We start from the raw sequence: 21645 nt of genomic DNA on the forward strand, positions 1-21645 counted from the left end.
AAAAAAAAAAAAAAAAAAAAAATATAACTTTTCATAACTATAGAAAGCAAAGCAGAGGCTGCCTGGAAGAAGGCAGAGGTAGAGAGAGAAAGCTGGATTAAAAGAAGCACAAAGAGGGCTGGGGATTTAGCTCAGTGATTTTGCTGCCTGCCTGCACAAAGGACCGGAGTTCAATCCCTGGTATCAAAAAAGAAAAGAAAAGAAACACAAAGAGAAATTTAGGAGAGTAATAGGTAACAGGTATGTTCACTACCTTGATTTCAGTAATAGTTGCATGGGAGTACACATATCAAAACTCATAAAATTGTAGACTTTATGTAGCTTCTCATGTCACATTTATATCTCCATAAAGCTAAAAAACTAACAAACAGAATCTATAAAAGACAGAGATATAATAACCAAAATTAAAAATTCAATGGATGGGTCTGACAGGTAAAGGAAAAGCTAGTGAAGTGGAGAAAAGATCTGAAGAAATCAATCACAAAGCAGCCAAGACAAGAGATAGAAAATCAAGAAAGGTTAAAATCCAGGGAGGATGGAGTGAGAAGGCTGAAGAGAGATAAATGTTATCTTTTGGTTTTGATTTTTTAAACTTAGGAAAATAGAAATCAGTACTTGTTAAATAGTCATAAAGAATACTCCTGAGCACAAGCTATTTTGTGTAAATAAGAGTTTAGATGTGACAGTTACCCATAAGTGAAAGGTCCATGAGTATACAATTTTGTTAGTTTACCAAACTGTGTTCCAGAGAAGCTACAACAATTTGCATTTTTGCTATAATGTATTCAAGTATCTATGCCTCAACACTGACACAATATGCTGCTAAACTTTATTTCTGCCAATCTCATAGGTAAAACAGGATATCTTTTTAAAGTTTTGATCTGTATTTCTTTTATTGTGAATGATAAAAATCTTTTCATATACAGTACTGAGAAGCCATTTTTAGTTATCTTTTATGATTTGTATTCTTTTGTAATAGTTTGTTCTTTTTATTGATTTCTAAGAGCTCTTTATATAGCATATTTAGAAAACAGTCTTCTGCCTATTTTATAGTTACATAATTTTCTTCCTCTGTTGTCCTGTGGATTTATTTATACAGTCTTGGTCATATATAAAGCCAGAAGTAAAACTGAGAAAATCATTTACCACAAATATATATGCATATATAACTATCAATTTACCCAAGATGACACTGCCTTTACTAATTTCACAATAATTGTAAATATATACAAATTTTATTTATAATGATGCAAAAATATACATAGAAATATAGTCTAATACACATAAACACTTATTAAAACTTTGCTGTTTTGCCTGTTTTTTACTTTTAATATTTCTAAAAATCCTATGAGGTAGGTATTCTTTTCATTTAAAGATGAAGGAAAAAGTGAAGATAAGAGAAGCTAAGAAATTCTTCTAAATGCATACTAGCAACTGATGAAAACAAAACATGAATCCAGATTTGTCTCACTCTATGGCTCATTCGTTCTTGTACACTGCCTAAAATTCAATAAAGGGAAAATCTACAGCGAATTCAGGTGAAATTTGGGACATTTTCACTAAATATCTCTTATTATTTGAAAGTTTTATTTGCAATCACTATAAATGTACAAAAAATACTTATATCAAATTAATGTGAACTAGTAAAAGAAAAAAGATCAGAAGCACTGCTTGAAATAAACAATCAGTTCTGTTAAGAGCTTGTATTAGGTCCTCAAAAGGACTGGATGCAGGTTTGCAGTTCCTAGAACAGGGAAGATTCACAGTATTCCCCAGGCCAGCTAGAGCAACAGAAGAGGGAGCTCAGGAAAACTTTTCAATCTGCTTCTTTTGGGAAACACATTCCCATGGCACCTAGAGTTTGTAGGACCTCCTAATCCTCTATGGATACCCTGAATTCATTTTCCTGGCTTATTCTGATTATATTCTCAGCACATAAAATACTATACTAAATTCCTGTCCTTCGCTTCTGCCCTTCCTAAATGAATTTTATATTCTCTTCAGTTAAGTGTTACTGTTTTGTTGATCCTATCAATCCCCTATTCATCACCAAGAAGTGGGAGATGGCTCATGAATATTTTCTGCTAAATTATCATTATAACTACCCTCTCCTAGAACCAAACCTTTCAAGACGTGCTAAACTACTAGTTTGGAAAAGGTAGAATCAACTATTTGAGGTCCAAATGGGAAGCAGGGCAATAATGGAAAATGAAAGCAGAATTCCTACAGATGGAGGGGCAGGCATAGGGAAACTTGGTCATGCTTATCCACAGCTATTCAGAAGTTATCTGTAAACCTGTACAAAATGAAACCTTATAACCAGGAGACAAATGAGAATGGGACATCAGAAATACTTTTTAATTTATAATACTTACTTTGGTTCTCAGTTCTGAAGGGCCATGATGCACAGGCTAAAAAATTCTGGGAGAAGAAGGTGAAGTTATCCAGTCTATCCATAGCTACTAGCCTGATGCCTCAAACTACTTATCCGTCAATACTTAATGAGGGTCCTCACCCAACATACATGCAGTCTGGAAAAATCCCACAAAAATGAGTAAAGGCCAATGGGCTACCTCTGTGAGAGCTTTCAGGACCTTGTTCTGCTCTAATCATTCCTGTCCTAAATTTCTTCACAAGACAGGCAATTTAAATCAGCCTGCAAAGGTTTTACTTACAATCAGCAAAAGGTAGTTTGGGGAGAAAACAAAACACATATCTTAAAAAGAAAAAGAAGAATTCATTGCCAAAGGAGCTTCAGAAGTTACCATACCTCTCCAAGAAAACAAAATTCCTAACATCCTTACCAGTAAACAACATCCAGCGGGGCAAAGTAATTTTTCATTATCAGGTCAGCAAAGTAGGCTTCAGTTTCCCGGCAGGCAGTTCCATTTCCAATCACCACTGTGCTGCAGCTTCAAGGGAGAAACAGAATGAGAAACTGGATGAATTCAAGGCATGCTCTGAAATCAACGAGAGAAAGTGTACAGAATGTACAAATACTAATATATAATGCTTTTATTCTCTCATATGTCCATGCAACATCTTCATTACTTCACAAGGGAAACAGACTTATGTATAATAAAAAGACAATACCTTGCATATTTGGAATGGGTAAAAGAGGAGAAATAGTACACTGTTGCACAATTTCAAGAACAGTCAGTCTGCTTCACTACCATCTACAAGGAACCAAAATTAAAGCCACCATAAAAAATAAAATCTGGATCTTTTTGTGATCATCACTGGAGTTAGAGGGAACAAAATGAAGTTTAAACTTTTTGTGACTTCAGACCAAACCAAGAACTGTAAAAGACATTTCAATCCACCTCCCCACATTCACAGGAAGATTGTCTTCCCATCTTTCCAGGGTGCAGGCGGAAGTACAAGGTTTCATCTATGCCCATTCAAAGAGGATGATGGGCTCAGGTTGTGCGAGGACACTATAAAGGTCAGCAGATTGGCAGAGTGGTCCAGGTTTCTGGGAAGAAACGTGTCATCTACACTGAACAGGCACAGCAGTAAAAGGCAAACGGCACAACTGTCCATGTGGGCACTCACCACAGCAAGGCAGTCATCACCAGGCAAAAGTAGACCAAGATCACAAAAAGATCCTGGAATAGAAAGCCAAGTCTCTCCAAGTAGAAAAGGAAAAGGGCAAATACAAGGAAGGAACAATTGAGACAAAGCAAGAATAAAGTCCTCTTAAAACTTCAATTAAAAACTGCTAAAATGAGGGGGGAAAAGTAAACTCTGGAACATTCTCAGACGAAATAAAGACATTACGTATAAAGACTTATAAGTTATCTTGGCAATTTTTTTCCCCTGGTACAGGGGATTGAACTTGGGAACTTGCACTTGTGAGGCAGGAAGCAGAACCACTGTGCCAAATCCCCAGCCCCCATCTAGGCAATTTTAAAAATTTCTAACAACTAGCACAACCATCCCTCAGAGAAGGGAGAGAAGGAGGGAGGAAAGAAAGAAAGGACAGCAGGTCACATGGTGAGTCAAACAGAAGAAATAAATGCTCACATTTGCACACATCACCACCCCTCTTTGTGAAGGTGGCAGAGGAAGGGGGCAATGCTTCTCCAGGGCAGAGTTTTACAAAAATCTGCCCCAGCAGAGTTTTACAACAATCTGCTCCAGCAGAGCTTTACAAGGTTCCTTTTCTCTCATCAAAGCACCTCCCTCAAGCCCCCCTCCAACTTTGGGGCTTCAAAGTTATTTCTGACTGGCTGAGCCACTGAATTATTCAAAATATTATTTATTTACATACTTGAAATTCAGCAAAAGTCTCTTTATTTTCTCTGCCTCTCGGAAGCCTTGTCCACAATGCAAGTAAACCACATCAGTATGAAGTATCTGACCTTTAAAAACATGGAAAAAAATAAGCAATTTTTAAGAAATTACAAACTGTAATTCACCAATGTTTGGAATAAGCAAATTGTAATAAAAAAATGGGATAGGCTTATTTTTCAAAACATAATCTGAATCATTCCCTAGATCAAAAATGGACTCTGAAGCAATGTTACTTTCAAAGTCTCAGGAAGACTATTTTGCTTCTCAAAAACTATTAACTGTATACTATTCCATGATATCTAAAAGAGAAATGATTTTCAGTAACATCTAACATCAGTAATAGTGTAGCTAATATTCACTGAATGTTAGCTAAATATCAAACACTTATGAAATTATTCTTTTTTTTCAGTTGTAGATATATGAATTTACTTACTTTGTGCAATTCTTTAAACTGTATGTTGAAGAACTGTAACATTTTCAGCATTGTTTTATACATAGAATATTTTATTTTTAATTAAAATTATTTATAAGAACTTGAGGATAATCACTTAAAAAATAAAAATAAATGAGCTAAGTAAATAACTTACTAAATTAGGAAGTGAACAACAAAATAATCCCAAAGAAAACAGAGGTAAAAAATGGTACTTAAGCCAGGGATTTAGCTCAGTGGTTCTGCTGCCCGCCTTGCAAGCGCAAGGTCCCAAATTCAATCCTTAGTACCAAAAAAAAAATGTGTTTAATAAATAAATTGTATTATTTTTAAAAATGATACTTAAAAAAAATTAATGAAATGGGGAGGGATAGACACAACAGAAAAGCTTAAGAAAATTTAAAGTAAAAGTAAGCTGGACATGGTAGTACATGCCTGTGTTCAAAGCACTCAAAAGGCTGAGGCAGGAGGATTGCCACAAGTGTGTGGCCAATCTGGGCTATACAGTCTGTTCAAGGTCAGCCTAAAATATGGAATGAGATCCTGTCTTAGAAAAGAAACTTTAAAGTAAAAAATTACTTCGAAAACACATACTTTTAGCAATGCTAATCAAGAAGGATAGAAGAGACAACTATACTAGAAAAGAAGAGAACATAACTAGAGAAAGAGCAGAGATTAAAAAGGTACTATTAATTATGTGTTAATTTAAATGATGAAACAAATTCCTAAAAGTTATCAACATAGACTAAGTGCATGTATGTGTGTTTAATATGTTTAAAAGAATTTTCCTATAAGCAGTACAATACTAAAAACTGAATTACCAACATATCCAGAAGAAAGTATTCTAAGTTCCACAATCATGTTGAATTTATCTAAAGAAAGTGTAATTTGACATTTTTAAAAACCTAAAAAATATAATTCATCAAGTAACACAATAAATGATAAAAAGCCATATAATATCTCAATAGATGCAAGAAAAATGATAAAAATACCTCACAAAACCTAAAACCTGAGCAAGTGGGAACAATGCACTGACAGCTAACAGAACCACTAGCATGTGGAGAGGAAGCAAAGGGAAGCAGGGAGAAGAAACAGAGTACGTGATGGCCCCAAGAATGGAAGAAACAAAACATTAAAAAAAAAATTAAAAAAAATGAAAACTTCTTTGGGAATTACAACAATTACCTTGAATTACCTTGAGAACTGAAATTACCCCAGAGCTGAAACTGGGGGAAATTCAGGTTTCTGAGTAGATTCTGAAAGACTAGAAATCCCTACAAACTCTTGAAATTAAAAGGAAGAAGATCCCTTTTGAGGAGAAACTGCTGGGATAACAACCAAACTGGTCAAGATAAAGAAAGTATAAGCAAAAGAGAAAAAAATCCAACATACAAGAGTGGAAAGAGACATGGAAGCCGATTCCAGGAAGTGTAAGACTTATTTATCTCTCTGTCCATAAAAATTGTGCTTATTTTTTTCAAACTTTGGGGAAAGCAGAAGGGAATATTCTAGAAAGAAAAAGCTAGAAATGCTCTCTTGGCCCAGTATGTCCTCTCAAGAGTTCAGGAAAAGTAATTATATATAAAACCAAGTAAAAGAATAATGGCCTAATTCTACTTAGAATGATTTTTTTTAAGACAGGAAATTGTTTAAACCTATTATAATGTCCTTACAGAAAGATGTGTCCACAAAAGAGAACCTAATAATGCAAACAAGCTTTAATAAGACAACCATTATAGAAATGAAAATAACATATAACAGAATTAGAAAAACCTCAGGAATTATATAAATTAGGAATTAATTCAATATGAAATGAAAAAATAGTTCACAAGTAAAAATTTAAACAAAAAGAAAGATAAGAACAAGCAAGTATAATATTAAAAGTCCTAAGAAAAATAAAATAAAAGGAAGAAAAATTTTAAAGATTTAATTTTTTTAATTACTAAAAGATGAATTTCACCAAGGCACTACAATTTACTTTGTAATGGATCAAATGAAATTCTAAAACTGAAAAAACAGTGACTTGAATAAAAAATTCAATAGTTAGATTTAAGAGTTAAATTAGATATAGCAGAGAAGACAATAAATTTAAACAATCAACAGAAAATAAATCAGAAGAATGGAAAATGGAACAAACTGAAAGATCTAACAGATATATAATATACTTTTTATAGAAAATGAAGCTAAAAGCTCCTAGTGGAATTCATGTAAATATACAGATATACAAGCACATCATAAGAAAACTTCACAAAAAAAGCAGAGAGCAAATCTTAGCAGTTAGGAAAAGAGACATATTACTTTCAAAAGAATAATGTTTTGGCTAACAACAGAAAATGTAGCCAGAAAAAATAAAAATAAAAATGGAATGATATAAGTAACAATCTATCTCAAATTCTATACCCATTAAAAATATTCTTCAGTGCCTAGGGATATAGCTCAATGGTATAGTACTTGCCTACCATGAGCCAGGCCCTGAATTTGTTCAATCCCCAGTAATATCACAAAATAGGTTCAAAAATGAAGGGAAAAGAGAGACATTTTCAGACAAACAAAAATGGAGACAATTTTTCATGAGCTGACACACATTAAAAGTAAAAGGAGAGATTTTCAAAACAAATAAAATGTTTTCAAATAGAAATGCAGAAAGAAAACTAATAGTAAGGGTAAATTTATGAATAAATGAAAGAAAAATATTGATTGGACAAAACAGCAAAATTTTCTTTTGCTATTAAAATATATGTAAATTAATCACAATAAAAAAATGAATGGGAAGTAACAAAGTTCAAGTCTAATCCTAGTTAAACCTCAGTATCTCTATTGAGACATAGGGAAACCAATAAATGATGGTCATATGTTCAGGGTTTTGATCAAGAAATAAAGGAAATCTGATGTTTGATTTTCTGGTTCCCATATCCCTATGAAAAAGATTCGAAATTTAACATTCCCAAATCCTCATGAAATCTATAAAGTGAAACTTACGACTAACTGTTACATAAAAAACTGAAAGAGAACTTACTGGTAGGAGAAATTATAGCTAATTTGCAACCATGTTTGTAACCAGGATCTACTCCCATCAAGGTGCGCCCTGGCACAGGGCTTGTTAAAAGGAGCTGACGAAGGTTCCGTCCAAACATCATTACAGATTCCTTCTCTGCATCTGATGTCAGTTTGGCTCTTTAGAAATAGAACAACAAAAAAAAAAAAAAAAAAAGGAAGAGGAAAAAAGAATAAGAAAGAATACTTAGCTTTTCGTTCATCCATATTTTCTTTCCAAAAAATAGAGCAGAATATATTTTGTTCAATATTCCTCACAAAAACACTTACTAAACAAAAGAAGAAAAAAATCACATAAAAACTATATTGAGCTAGGGATGTAGCTCAGCGGCACAGCACCTGCCTGGCAAATGTGAGGTTATGAATTCAATCTCCGGTACCGAAAAACAAACAAACAAACAAACACTACATTGAGTCTACTTTAGCTAATCACCAAAAGCAATGATGAAGAAAACTTATACATTTGTCATACCTACCTTCTGCTTTCTACTATATATAAAAGTTCTATGCATAACTGTGTGTGTGCATGTGTGTGCACACATGCGTGTATGACAGAGAGAGAAAAAATAAAGATTTGGATGTCATATTCACATTTATTAAATAATTACAAATATAAACACAAAGTAAAATGATAAATTGCTGAATGATAGTTTCCTCCAATAATATTTAATTTTATGCCTTCACCTATAAATATCTCAGTGTCATCTCTTCCATTGTCCACATCTTTGTTATTCCCCGTCATTCGCACAGAGACATGACATGACCACAGATACTAACACTCAGTTCAGAACCATGCCTCATATACACATCTTCCAAGTTTTATCCAGAGACATTACTAAAAGTGTATTTTTAAGAACCTGTAAGGTAAATGAGGGCCACTGTGGATTTAAAGGCATTTTAAAAAACAAGTTTTATGCACTCATCTACTTAAAAGAAGCTCTTAACATATTAGGTCCTGAAATTCTAAGATTTATAAAAAGTATGTCTTCTTTATTAAGCCAAGTAGAAAACATATGCCATTTCCCAGGGGAAAAAAAAATGAGCATACAAAAATAATTAAAAGCACATTTCACGTCAGGGTTGCGGTAGAATTTCTATATATACAAAGATACACACAACTACATCTTAATATTAGTTACCAAGGATTTTCTCTCATCTTCTCTAACACTTCACTGTCACAATCCCACATTCAAACAAGATAAAAAGACTCACTGAGGTATTTCTAAAGCTTCATTCTTCACTTTATTTGGAAGCATCTGTTTAGAGTCTGACACAAGGTATCATAATCGACATAAGGGATACAAAGCTGAAACAATAAAATACTTGCCTGAAGACCATGTTGTCTAGTACAAGAAAGAAAGAAAGAAAGAAAGAAAGGAAGGGAGGGAGGGAAAGGGAGAGAGAGGGAGGGAGGCAGAAAGAAAGAAGAGAAAGAAAGAGAAGAGAAAGAGAAAGAGAAAGAGAGAGAAAGAGAAAGAGAGAGAAAGAGAGAGAGAGAAAGAGGAGAGAGAAAGAGAAAGAGAAAGAGAAAGAGAAAGAGAAAGAGAAAGAGAAAGAGAAAGAGAAAGAGAAAGAGAAAGAGAAAGAGAAGAGAAAGAAAGAGAGAGAGAGAAAGAGAGAAAGAAAGAGAAAGAGAAAGAGAAAGAGAAAGAGAAAGAGAGAGAGAGAGAAAGAGAAGGAGAAAGAGAAGGAGGAGAAGGAGAAGGAGAAGGAGAAGGAGAAGGAGAAGGAGAAAGAGAAAGAGAAAGAGAAAGAGAAAGAGAAAGAGAAAGAGAAAGAAAGAGAAAGAGAAAGAAAGAGAGAAAGAGAAAGAGAAAAAGAGAGAGAGAGAAAGAGAAGGAGAAAGAGGAGAAGGAGAAGGAGAAGGAGAAGGAGAAGGAGAAGGAGAAGGAGAAGGAGAAGGAGAAGGAGAAGGAGAAGGAGAAGGAGAAGGAGAAGGAGAAGGAGAAGGAGAAGGAGAAGGAGAAGGAGAAGGAGAAGGAGAAGGAGAAGGAGAAGGAGAAGGAGAAGGAGAAGGAGAAGGAGAAAGAGAAAGAGAAAGAGAAAGTCTAAAGCAGTAATATGAAGGGAACCCATGGGAGGGACAGCTAAACTAGGAAAACTTTCTAGAAGAGATGTCTTCTCAGCTAAATCAAAAAAGAAAAGTAATAAGCAAACAAAGGTGGGGACCATAGATGAAGGAAAGGAAAAGATAACTCAGACATGGGAAGCAGTATATAAAGTTCCATGGCTAGGATGAGAGGTTCCATTTGACCCAGCCATCCCTCTGCTGGGTATCTTTCCAAAAGAATTTAAAAAATCATATCACAGTGATATATGCACACCCATGTTTATAGCCGCACAGTTTGCAGTAGCTAAAACTTGGAAACAGCCCATTTGCCCATCAGTCAGAGACTGGATAAAGATGTGGTTTTTCTATAAAACAGTACTACTCAGCCATAAAGAATGAGAAATGAGAGTCATTCATAGGAAAATGGATGAATATTGAGGGGATACTCAAGTGAAATAAATAAGTCACACATGTAAATACTGAATAATTTCTCTGGTATGAAAAACTATAATTATAAATAAGATCATAATGGCATAATTGACACTGTGAAATAGGAAGAAAAGGGCTAAAGGTGTAGGGAAAGTGGGGAGGGTAGGGGAAAGGAAATAAGGGAAAAGAAAAAATACGAGAAAATGAAAAAATGGAAACAAAGTTTTTGTAAATAGGGAAGGGAGGAGGGGTGAAGGAAGGGCAGGGGTATGGGAAAAAATGAGAACCAAGACCTGTATGTAAAGGTACAAGATCCCAATAATGAATGTAACTGTACTGTATACCTAAAATGTACCAATAACCTCAATAAGAAAAAAAAAATAAAGTTCCATGGCTTACTATAGAAAAAGTAATTTCATGTGCTAAAATAAAAAACAAATAGCAAAGACATAAAAGCTGTAGAGGCAAGAAAAAATTAGATCACATAGAGTTGGTCATATATGTTCCTCTAAAGAAATTGAACTTTATCTTGAAGGAAAAGAAGATCCACAGAGGTATTTTAAGTATACAAGATCAAACAATAAAATGAGAATTTTGAAAGGGCAATGTATACTCTGTACTGGAAAAGACAAGACAAAAGACAGAGATCCTCTAAGTCTATAGTACAGTAATCCAGAAAATGATGCCCTGGACTAAGACAGTAATCACAGAGATACAGAGAAACAATTTGATATAATAAAAGATAACTGGAAAGCACTTGGTAACTGACAAGATATAATTGATGAGAGAAACAGATGTGAAAATGACACATGGATAAATGAACATGACAGTCATAGTAGGTGAGAAATACAAAATAATCATCTATATAATATTTTAATTCACATACATGAGAGAAGAAAACTAATTAACAATGTTTATTTTTAGGTAGTGAAATTACAGCGTTATTTTTTCCTTTCTGCTTTACTGATTCTAGTTTTCAACAACTAAAAAAGTTTATTTGCAACTAGAAAAATAAAACCAATGGGGACTCATCTCCTCAACTACTATTCAAATAAGTATTTGTATCAAGAGACACATCTTGAAAAATGCCAGCAAACTAACTTAGGGACTGAAATAAGTTGTATTGTTTGAACCACAAGAATTTAAGAAAAAGAGAAGTAAAGTGCTATTGCTTCCCCAATTCCACAAGAAACCAAAAAGGATTATATATTAAACAACCCCACACCAAAATGTTTACAATTGATCTCAATGAAATTATTCTATGCGAAACAAAGCCAGTTAAATAAAATATGTGCAAAAAAGTTAAATACACTACTGGACATTATATGAAAATGAAAAAACAAGATAAAGAATAAATATACAAAAAGGAAGTGAAATTTTAAATAAGATAATTCTTCACTAAAGACAGAATCCCTTAAAGTGTACACCCTTGCACTCAAACTCAAGAGATGTTACTTCACACAGACTTGAAATAAAATTTCAAAAGCAACAAAAGACTAAAAATGACCAGACAAGACAGGTGTGATGGTGCATGCCTATAAATCCTAGCCTTCTGGAAGTTCTGAGTTCAAGCTCAGCCTGGGCAATTTAACAACTTAGTGAGACCCTGTCTCAAAATAAAGAAGGCTGGGGTTGTAGCTCAGTGTGAAGGCCCTGAGTTCAATCCCCACTATCACAAAAAAAAAAAAAAAAGGATCAAACAAGAGAATGAATATTGCTGATTAAACAGAAAGTAGACAATGGAGTTATATGTGTTTTTAATAGTATTTGCTCATTCCTTGCTCTGAACACCTCTGAACTCAACAGCCAAGCTCAGAGAAACAAGAACAAACATCACCTAGTTTGCTAGAGATCACAGTGAGGATGAAGAAATGGCTAGAACTCCACAGTGCTCAGATAGTCTTTGCTAAAGCATTAAAAATTTGAAAACACAGCGACAATGGAGTTATATGTGTTTTTAATAGTATTTGCTCATTCCTTGCTCTGAACACCTCTGAACTCAACAGCCAAGCTCAGTAAAACAAGAACAAACATCACCTAGTTTGCTAGAGATCACAGTGAGGATGAAGAAATGGCTAGAACTCCACAGTGCTCAGATAGTCTTTGCTAAAGCATTAAAAATTTGAAAACACAGCAAATCTACAGCACATAAGAATGACTATATAAGTAAATGGCCAGTTTCCAAAAAGTAAGTACCAAGACAAAGACTAAAGAATACCAGGAAAGAAGACTTTTGCTTTCCTGTATTTCTTTTCTTTCCATCTTTTCCCTAAAAACAATTCTGTACCCTCACCCCTTTTGCAGTTTTTACCTTCATCACTATCAGAACTTCTACTAGTTTAATGACATGGTTATTTTAATAATCTCCTGATATTTGTTCATCAATGATGATAATTTTCACCCACACAATTCCCATTTGGAGATTTTAAAATATATATTATCTTTCTTTCTTCATAGTAATAAACTCATACATACTACTACCTTCCTTATGTTTTCTTTGGCTGTGTTACCTCTAAAAAATGTCCCACAAAATAACTTCTCCAGTTTGTGTCTTTCAAGCTAAATCTCTAATCAATAAAACCATTTGTTTGGTTTAGTTGTCAAATCGCAAGGCAAGTATTGCAGAAGTGGGAGGGATATGCATTAACTGGTCAAGATTTGATACATCACAATTAAGAAGAACATTTTAAGATCTATGCATGTAAACGCATCTACAGATTGAAACCAAGGATTAAACTTAAAATGTTGTGATTCTAAGTTCTTTGGCTTAATCAATCAACAAATATTTACTATATGCCTTAAAGGGACTAGTGCCATACATAATAAACAATTCACAGAATTCAACAAGATGCATACCTGAACTCTCTACAGAGGAGAGGATAAATAAGGCGTTTAAAGGAATCATCCAGTGAATTATGTAAAATCTTCATTAACTCTGGCCTTGCAAAGCCATGTGGTCTCCACCTGCAAAATAAAAAAAAATACTCAAACTTATGTGATAATAATGAGATCAAGAAAAGGCACCTGGAAGATGAGTGGTATGAAATAGGGAAAGGGAAAAAGACTTTACTGAAACCAACATAACAAAATCTATAAGAGCGCCAGGGATTTAGCTCAGTGGTTCTGCCACCTGCCTCACAAGCGCAAGGACTGAAGTTCGCTCCGTGGTACCCCCCCCAAAAAAAAAAATATGTAAGAGAAGGCTGTGATGTCTGGAAGTTGTTACTATGACATCTGGAGATTTTATTTTTAAAAATCTGATAAGGTCAGACATAAAATTTAAGAAAAACTTTCCTCTTCTGGGAAGAGTCTCCAAAGTCACCAAAAATTATTAGAGCACTCCTATGAACTAAACTGTATCCCTCTCTAAATTCATACATTGAAGCCCTAGTCTCCAACATGATGTTCTTTAGAGTGGAGCCTCTGGGAGATAATTAGGTTTACTGAGGTCATGACACCAGAGAACTCTGTCTCCCCACATCGCCTGAACACCACAGTACAGCACAGAAAGAACCCTGCAATCCAGGAAGAAAGCCCTCCACGGGTACGAACCAGTCAACTCCTTGATCTTAGACTTTCCAGCCACCTGAACCATAAAAAGTTAGTATTGTTGATAAGCCAGTTGGTTAACACTAGTGTGTGGCCTTTTGTTATGGCTAAGACGAGCACTGCATCCTCTTCCCACTTCTTTCTCGATTCCTGAGAGTTACATAAGATGAGCAAAGGAGAAACTCTGTTTAATCTTGCTTCCTGACATTTTCGAGTAGAACTGAACCTATTGCTCAGGGCAAACTGTCTATCAGACAGCATCTGCATATATATGAGGAAATGTAAATGGCACAGAACCAATCATTAGTGAACACTGGAAAAAGAAAAGAGAAAAATGCAAGTGGAAAAGAACAAATTCAGCCTTACCCCTTTTGTGTTTTCATCTACTTACATTTCTGTCTTTGCCTTTCACTATGTCTTGAATAGAAGCCATTAACAAAATATTAATAACTTGTAATAAACCATTAATCTACCTGAAGGGAACTCTCATCTCTCATACTTATCTCAGGCTAGGAAATTAACTAATTTCAGCAAAGATTTAAACATTTACAATGTAAACACCAAAGCTTACATAATAGCAGATCAATCACTGAGCCTCTTCCACAGAGGCGTGTTATTTCAGCAACACACAATTTTGTTTTTTAATTTGAATGAATGTGCTTTTAGGTAGGATATACATTCTTCCTTCCACCCAATCACTGCTACTCCCTGCTGTCACCTTCATGACAGAAAGTTAGAAAGGAGCAGGGAAAGAATTAAACATACAAATCTCACTTTCAATGAGACAAATGTCTTAATAAATGTATCACAAAATAAGTGTGAAAAGAGAAATATGTAAAGATAAAGATACACAGAACTCAAAAGCAGAGGTGATAGCAGTACAGCACACTAGTTATACACAAGATACAAGCCAGGTTGCCTTGCTTCAAATTCTGCTCTACTTTTTGCTTGGGGAATTTACTAAAACACATCTGTACTGTACTGCTATTTCCATATCTGTAGAATGGGAACAATAATACTACCTTGGTAGTTGCCAATGACAGTTTTTGGCACATTTATTTAAACACGGCTGTTATTACCAGCAGCAGCAGCAGTGTCACCACCACCACTACCATCTTTATCATTTTAGGAAATCCCATGTTTAGACAGACTTCCCAGAAGAAATATCTGATACACTGTGGGTATCTTCCCAAAAGGATTAAAAGAATCACACTACAGTGATATATGCTCCCCCATGTTTATAGCGGCACAGTTTGTAATAGCTAAAACTTGGAAACAGCCCAATTACCCATCAAATGGAGACTGGATAAAGAAGATGGGTTTTTTGTTTGTTTGTTTGTTTGTTTTTTATAAAATGGGAGTACTGCTCAGCCATAAAGAAAGAGAAACTAAAGAGATTTATAGCTAAGTGGATGCACGTTGAGGCCATACTCTTAACTGAAATTAGTAAGACACACATGTGTAAATACCGAATAGTTTCTCTGGTGAGAAAAACTAGAAGTGTAAATAAGGATCAAAGTTGACATTGTAATAGGAAGAAAAGTCTAAAAAAGTAAAGGAAGTGGGAGGGGTAGGGGAAAGGTCAAAAAGGAAAAGAAAAAATATGAGAAAAGGAAAAACACGGAAACAATGTCTTTGTAAACAGGGAAAGGTGAAGGGGCTGAGGGGAGGACTGGGGAATGGGGAAAATGAGATCCTGATAAGTCATGTATAGGTACAAGATTTGAATGATGAACATAACCGTACTGTATACCTAATATCAATAAATTTAATAAAATTTTTTAAAAAATAATTATGGCTTACCAAGCAAGACAAATGAACACAATTATTCTGGAAAGAAACCACAGAGTACATAAAACTCAGAAGCTGAAGTCTAGTAACAACAAGCAGATCAGTACTATAACACTAGATCATAAATCATATGATCTAACACTAGATCATAAAATGGGAGGATCAAGTTAGGGAAATATGAAGCTAGAAAATATGGAAATGAAGAGATACAGGTTCTTATACACCAGGCTATAGAGATTAGCTAGTTAAGAAAGAAAATATAAACCGGGTATGGTGGTATACACCTGTTATCCCAGCACTCAGAAGGCTGAGGCAGGAAGATTGCTATGCATTTGAGGCCAGCCTGGGCTTCATAGTGAAACCCTGTCTCAGAGAACAAAAAAAAAACAATTTTAAATAAAAGATAGTTTTGGGTTATGAGACGATAAGCTAGGAGGATAGTTCTTAGATGCAGGAAAACTCCAATGGAGTGATTTTTTAAAATTTATCTGATAAATCTGCTAGTCATTCCTTTTGGGCCCCAACAATTTACTATTAGCAGGAAAAGCTAAAAGTTCTTAAGATTCCCTACCTACATACTCTTGAGACCCCAGTGGTCTTCAAGCCTCAAGATCCTTCTTTGGCTTGGACTGCTTTGCTCCCCTCCCTGGAACAGAGGGATGTGGGTCTATTTTATATGGAAAGAAGGTCATTTATTCAGTTTACCTTTAGGTCACTGGACTCAGCCTTGAAAGATTATAATCATATGCATTTTCTGCATTATAGGAACTCCTTTATAGCCTTTACCCAACAATAATTTCTGCCCTTTCACTGGTTTCCTGGGATCTATTCATGGCACTTCACACAAGGGACCTGAACTAGTACAGTGAACTCAAAAAACATATTTATATCTTTAAACTAATACAATCAGTTTGTCTTACAGGATATCATCTCAAAACCTGTTTCTGCCTCTAACTTGACAGCTAAATACCTCTGAATAAACCTATGAAGTGCCAGGGAGCCAGAAATGCAGCTCAGTGGTACCATGCCTACCTGGCAAGTGCAAGGTCCTGAGTCTCATTCCTAGCACCAAAAAAATAAAAAAAAACAAAAACTATGAAGAGCCTCACTTAAACCAAATTCTGCAATGCAAAACATATCCCAAGTGAGATGTGCACAACAAAACACAAAATTAAGGTAGGTGTCACAAACTCACATACATACAAAGGTCAGGACAGTACTAGAAACACCGGGAAAGACTCATGCTCTAAAGGAATGTGCTCTTCCCACTTCTATGTGAGACCATAGTAGGCTTTCTCTATCTTGTTTGCACTTCTCCACATTTCAGAGAGAACTGGACACAGGAGATAGTTCCCCTTAAAGCTACCACCAAAAAAAGCACAATTTTAGAAAAGAAATTTATTCATTAGGTCAAAGACAAAAAAAAAAAAAAAGCCTGCAAGCTCAGAAAGACAGGTTCTGGTCATTATACAATCCAAGTCACGAACAGGGAGGGACCGACTGAGATCATTCCTCACATGTGTTTTTGTTTAAAGAGCAAATGCAAAAACTTGGATTAGAAGTGTTCTCACACATACAAGTATTATAGCATCTGACAAGCTCAGAAATCCTCTTCATATTTACCCTCTCGGACTAACAACACACAATCCCAAATAAACTGTTCAATTGCTAAATTTAAACTTAGATATCATTTTTGATATTAACACTTGAGCAATAAGTTTTATTACTAATTAGATAATAAAATTTCTGTTTAACTTAGTCTGTGCTCTAATTATACAGTACCTATAGAATGATAAATGGTAGCATCACTTATCCTACCATTAAGCCTTACAAACGTCATACTTCCCTTCACCTCTCCCTAACCAATCTACCCATTTAATCAGACACCTTACCCTACCTCAGTAGACTCTACCTCATTCTTCCTGTTACTACCAGCCTCAAAGCTACCATCATCTCTTGTCCCCACATCTACTCTTAGTTCTTGCCAAATAATTCCCTATATGCAGCCAGAATGATCTTCTTAAAATACAATTTGATCACGACACTGCTCTTTTGAAACTTTTTATTGGTTCCCCACCACCCTAATATAAAAAAAAAAAAAAATATCTCCAGCATAACTAGAAAGCTAGATATGAACTGGAACATGCTTTATTTCCTATCATTCTCCTCCCACGTCCACTCAGAGACATGCATACGTGTCTGTGAGCTATATATGTGCCAAGCCAAATACATCAGGGCTCTGTTACAAATTTTTACAGGTTGCGGTACTTTTGCTTTGTAATATCAACATACTATTTTCTCAGTGTTGCCCTCGATAAACTTCATTAAGAACAGCAGGTATCTGTGCAGTTTTCAGTGAATCTCCAACAGCTCACACACAACCTGAGTGGATGAGTACACAAGGGTAGAGAAGAGTGGAAGAAACAGTGTGGTAGAGAGTAAAAAACTAAAGAAGATTTATCAAGTAAGTATCTCTAGTCATTCCAATATGTTTAAAGGAAAGAAAAACAGACCTTGAGAACAGTCGAGTTCCCAGAGTTTTTCAGCTCTGAGAATTACCTATATGAAAAAAATTTTCCACACAGTGATATAACATGTTATCTTAAAATATTATTACTGACTATTCAACTGGACTAGAACCAAATAAAATATAATTCATAAACATCAAGGGGAAACAATTAAATCAGTGTAACAAAAATCATTCCTTGACATTTACCTCACATAAAAATATAAGGTTAAGAGTATAACCAGTAGTTCTCTATTGGGGACTAACTCTGACACTAAGAATTATGAATATTTATAGAAAACAATCTAGATGTTATCTCCAGTTTACTAAAACATTTGTAAAGAGGAATCAGCACAATAATCCCACAACTCTATAATAACAGATAACCATCAAAGGTTGGATCAAAACCAGGAATTATACTATAAAATTACACAGAAAATCACTTAATTCACTCAAATTTATGAGGGAGTTATTCACCATTTTAAAGATGATAAAAACAAGAAAGAATTTAAGTAACATAAAAATTTAAGTTACGTATAGCCAGACAGGCAGGAAGTAATATAACTGGAATTCACACTCAAATCTATCTGCTCCTTAGGATCTTGCTCTTTCTATGAAATGTTTAGAGAAAGGATGAAAGAGAATCTAATTTCTTTCTGTTTTCTTTTTTTGAAACAGGGTCTTGTTGTGCAGCTCAGACTGGCCCTGAACTCCCAGTACTGCCCAGGCAAACCTTGAAGCCATGATCCTCCTGGCTCAACCTCCTGAGAGCTAGGATCATAAGCACTTGCCACCATACCTGGCTGACAAAATAATTTCTTATATGCTTTTTTTTTATTGAGACAGGGTCTCACTATATAGCCCAGGCTGGCCTCAAATTCGCAGCAATCTTCCTGCCTCAGCCTTCTAAAGTGTTGGATTACAGGCAGGCACCACCTCACCGGGATTTAACTTTATTTTGAGACAAGCCTTCACTAAGTTGCTGACTTATGCAAGTGGTACTCAAATTTGGAATTGTCCTGTCTCAGCATCCACGAGGCTGGGATTAAGTGTGTGTATCACCATGTCTAACTAATGTTCATTTCATTCTTAATGTGCAAAATATTCTAGTTGTATATTTAAACATACAGTATGTTTAAAGATTCATCTCATAATTTATATTTTTGTTTCAATTATGCTTAAGGAGTAAAATATTTTAATACCAGGCTATTGTTAATTTATTTTTTTTAAAAAACATACTCCCTATAAAGGATTCAAATAATACAGAAAAACAGTCATGCATTATCTAATAATGGAGTAAGTCCTAAAAAATGCATTAGTAGGCGATTTTGTGGTACAGACGTAAGAGTGTGCTTACACAAATCTGGATGGTATAACGTACTACTCCACTAGTTTACAGAGTGCATCATGTATTGCTCGTAGGCTACAAAACTGCACAGCAGCATGGCACCGTACTGAATAGTGTAAGCAGCTGTAACAAAATGTGAGTATTTGTGTCTCTAAACATACAAAAGGTAAAGAAAAAACACAGTACAAAAGATTTAAAGCTGAGTCAGTCTGGATGGCACACATGTGTAACTCTAAAACACCCTGGGAAGCTGAGGCAAAAGAATCAGGTTCGAGCCCAACATGGGCAATTTAGTAAGACCATGTCTCAAAAATTTTTAAAAACTTAAAAAGTTGGGAATGGAGCACAGCATTCCCTGGGTTAAATTCCTAGGACTAGAATGAATGAATGAATGAATGCACATGTGAGTGAGTACATACACCTATATAGAACACTTGCTATAAATGGAGTTTCAGGATGGGACCCTGCTCAGGGTGAATCAGTGAGCTGAGAGTGCATGTGAGGCTAAAAAACTACAGACTTCACAAACTCTGCACACTTACTCTAAACTACATTTAAATTCTTTTCTTTCCTCAATAAATTATCCTAGTGTAACTATTTTACTTTATAAACTTAATTTTAACTTTTTAACTTTGTAATATTTAGCTCAAAACATACATTGTACGTGTAGCAGTACTTTTTTTACATATTTTTATTTTATAAGCATTTTTCTATTTAAATTATTTTCACTTTTTAAACTTTTGTTAAAAACAGACACAAATTCACACACACTTGCCTAAGGCGGCACAGGTTTCACCTGGACATCTCATCCCACCATCTCAAGGAAGGAACACTCAGGAGCCAGAGCTGTGATGACAAGGCCTCTCTGACTGGAATTCTCCTGAAGGACCTGGCCAGGCTCTTCCTCAGGAGGTGTCAGCCTTTCAGAAACATGGCTACAGTGATTTGCTAAGTTCATTTCTTTTCCATTCACCATTTATTTGCTTGGAAGCAGATAATGTTCCATAAGCATTCCTGTCCATTAATAAAAACCTTTAGTGTTGGGGTTTGTGCTTTAAAACTTTTTAAAGAGCCTGGTGCAGTTTGCAAAACTTCAGCTAAAACTTTCAGTGTGAACTTTCTCGAAGGTTTTGCTCCCCAACCCAGTCATTTTTTATTGGTTATGCAGATTAATGAACTTCATTTTGGCCAATGCATACAACATAACATACTTTGATCATTTTAAACCCCCATTACCCTCTCTCACCCTACCCTTTTCTATAGGATCATCCTGGGAGGTTCCAATGTGCATAATATATTTTGCTCATATCCATTGTCCACCCTTATATCCCCTCCTCTTCCTTCTTATTCCCTTCCTTGGTGGCTCTTCTTCTCTTTCTGCAGTAACTTTTTCTCTTACCTCTTATTCAGCAATGTGTTTACTGGGCAAGAAAAATTTTTCAGTTCTGTAATAATCTTATGATACTACTGTCATATGTACAGTCTATCACTGATCCATGACTAAAATGATACCCAGCACGTGTCTATATTAAAGAAGTTCCTCTCCCCAGAGATAATCATTATGAATAATTTCTTACGACGCCTCCCAGATATTTTCTACTTAAACGTACACAACAAATACAGTTTCTAAATGCAAAAAGGACTTTATATACATTGTCGACTTTTTAATATACATAACAGATATCTTTCCATATCAGTACAAAATGATATCACAATGGTATTTTACCTGTTTTGGATGCACCACCTACAGAATTCATTCTTTATTCCATCAGAAATGTTGACCTTGACTGTCAATATCTTCAAATTCTCTCCACGGTTAATTGCTAGAATCTGAAAACAAACATATATATGGTAAAAACTGATAATCCACAAAATACACAAAGGATAAATTTAGTCAATATTTATGAAACAAATGAGGCAACTATCTAGTTGAGAACTGTATCAACTTTTTACTTTTTTATTTTCCAAGAATGCGTGCAAAAACAATGATCTCTATACTTCTTTTTCAAGTAACGTATCTCCCTTATAGAGAGAAATCATGAAATGGTTTTTGAGAATAAAATATTGGAACAAAGCCAATCTATCAATCACACTCAAAAACAAAGATTTTTGTGATCTAAAAATCTCATTTTCACTCTACTAACTAAAAATTTTGAACATCTAGAGTTGAAAGGGAATACTTTTTATAACTG

The 21645-nt window shown here is 34.9% G+C and overlaps 1 protein-coding gene and 1 pseudogene across 3 annotated transcripts in view; one reads left to right on the forward strand and one right to left on the reverse strand.

The window, feature by feature from the left end:
• The window catches only part of Srbd1 (S1 RNA binding domain 1), a 207339-nt gene that overhangs the window by 139919 nt on the left and 45775 nt on the right, over nt 1-21645 (reverse strand). For all 3 annotated transcript variants that reach the window (XM_033763887.1, XM_010615762.2, XM_033763886.1), the window contains exons 10-14: nt 21180-21283; nt 13116-13223; nt 7743-7900; nt 4274-4364; nt 2805-2912 (exon numbers count right to left, since the gene is read on the reverse strand). In XM_033763887.1, the coding sequence (XP_033619778.1) occupies nt 2805-2912; nt 4274-4364; nt 7743-7900; nt 13116-13223; nt 21180-21283 (569 nt within the window). The remainder of the gene's footprint in view (nt 1-2804; nt 2913-4273; nt 4365-7742; nt 7901-13115; nt 13224-21179; nt 21284-21645) is intronic.
• LOC104856462 lies at nt 3260-3692 on the forward strand (annotated as a pseudogene).

Source organism: Fukomys damarensis, unplaced genomic scaffold (genome assembly GCF_012274545.1).
Source record: "Fukomys damarensis isolate Sample0158 unplaced genomic scaffold, DMR_v1.0_HiC HiC_scaffold_2, whole genome shotgun sequence".
Taxonomy (NCBI): domain Eukaryota; kingdom Metazoa; phylum Chordata; class Mammalia; order Rodentia; family Bathyergidae; genus Fukomys; species Fukomys damarensis.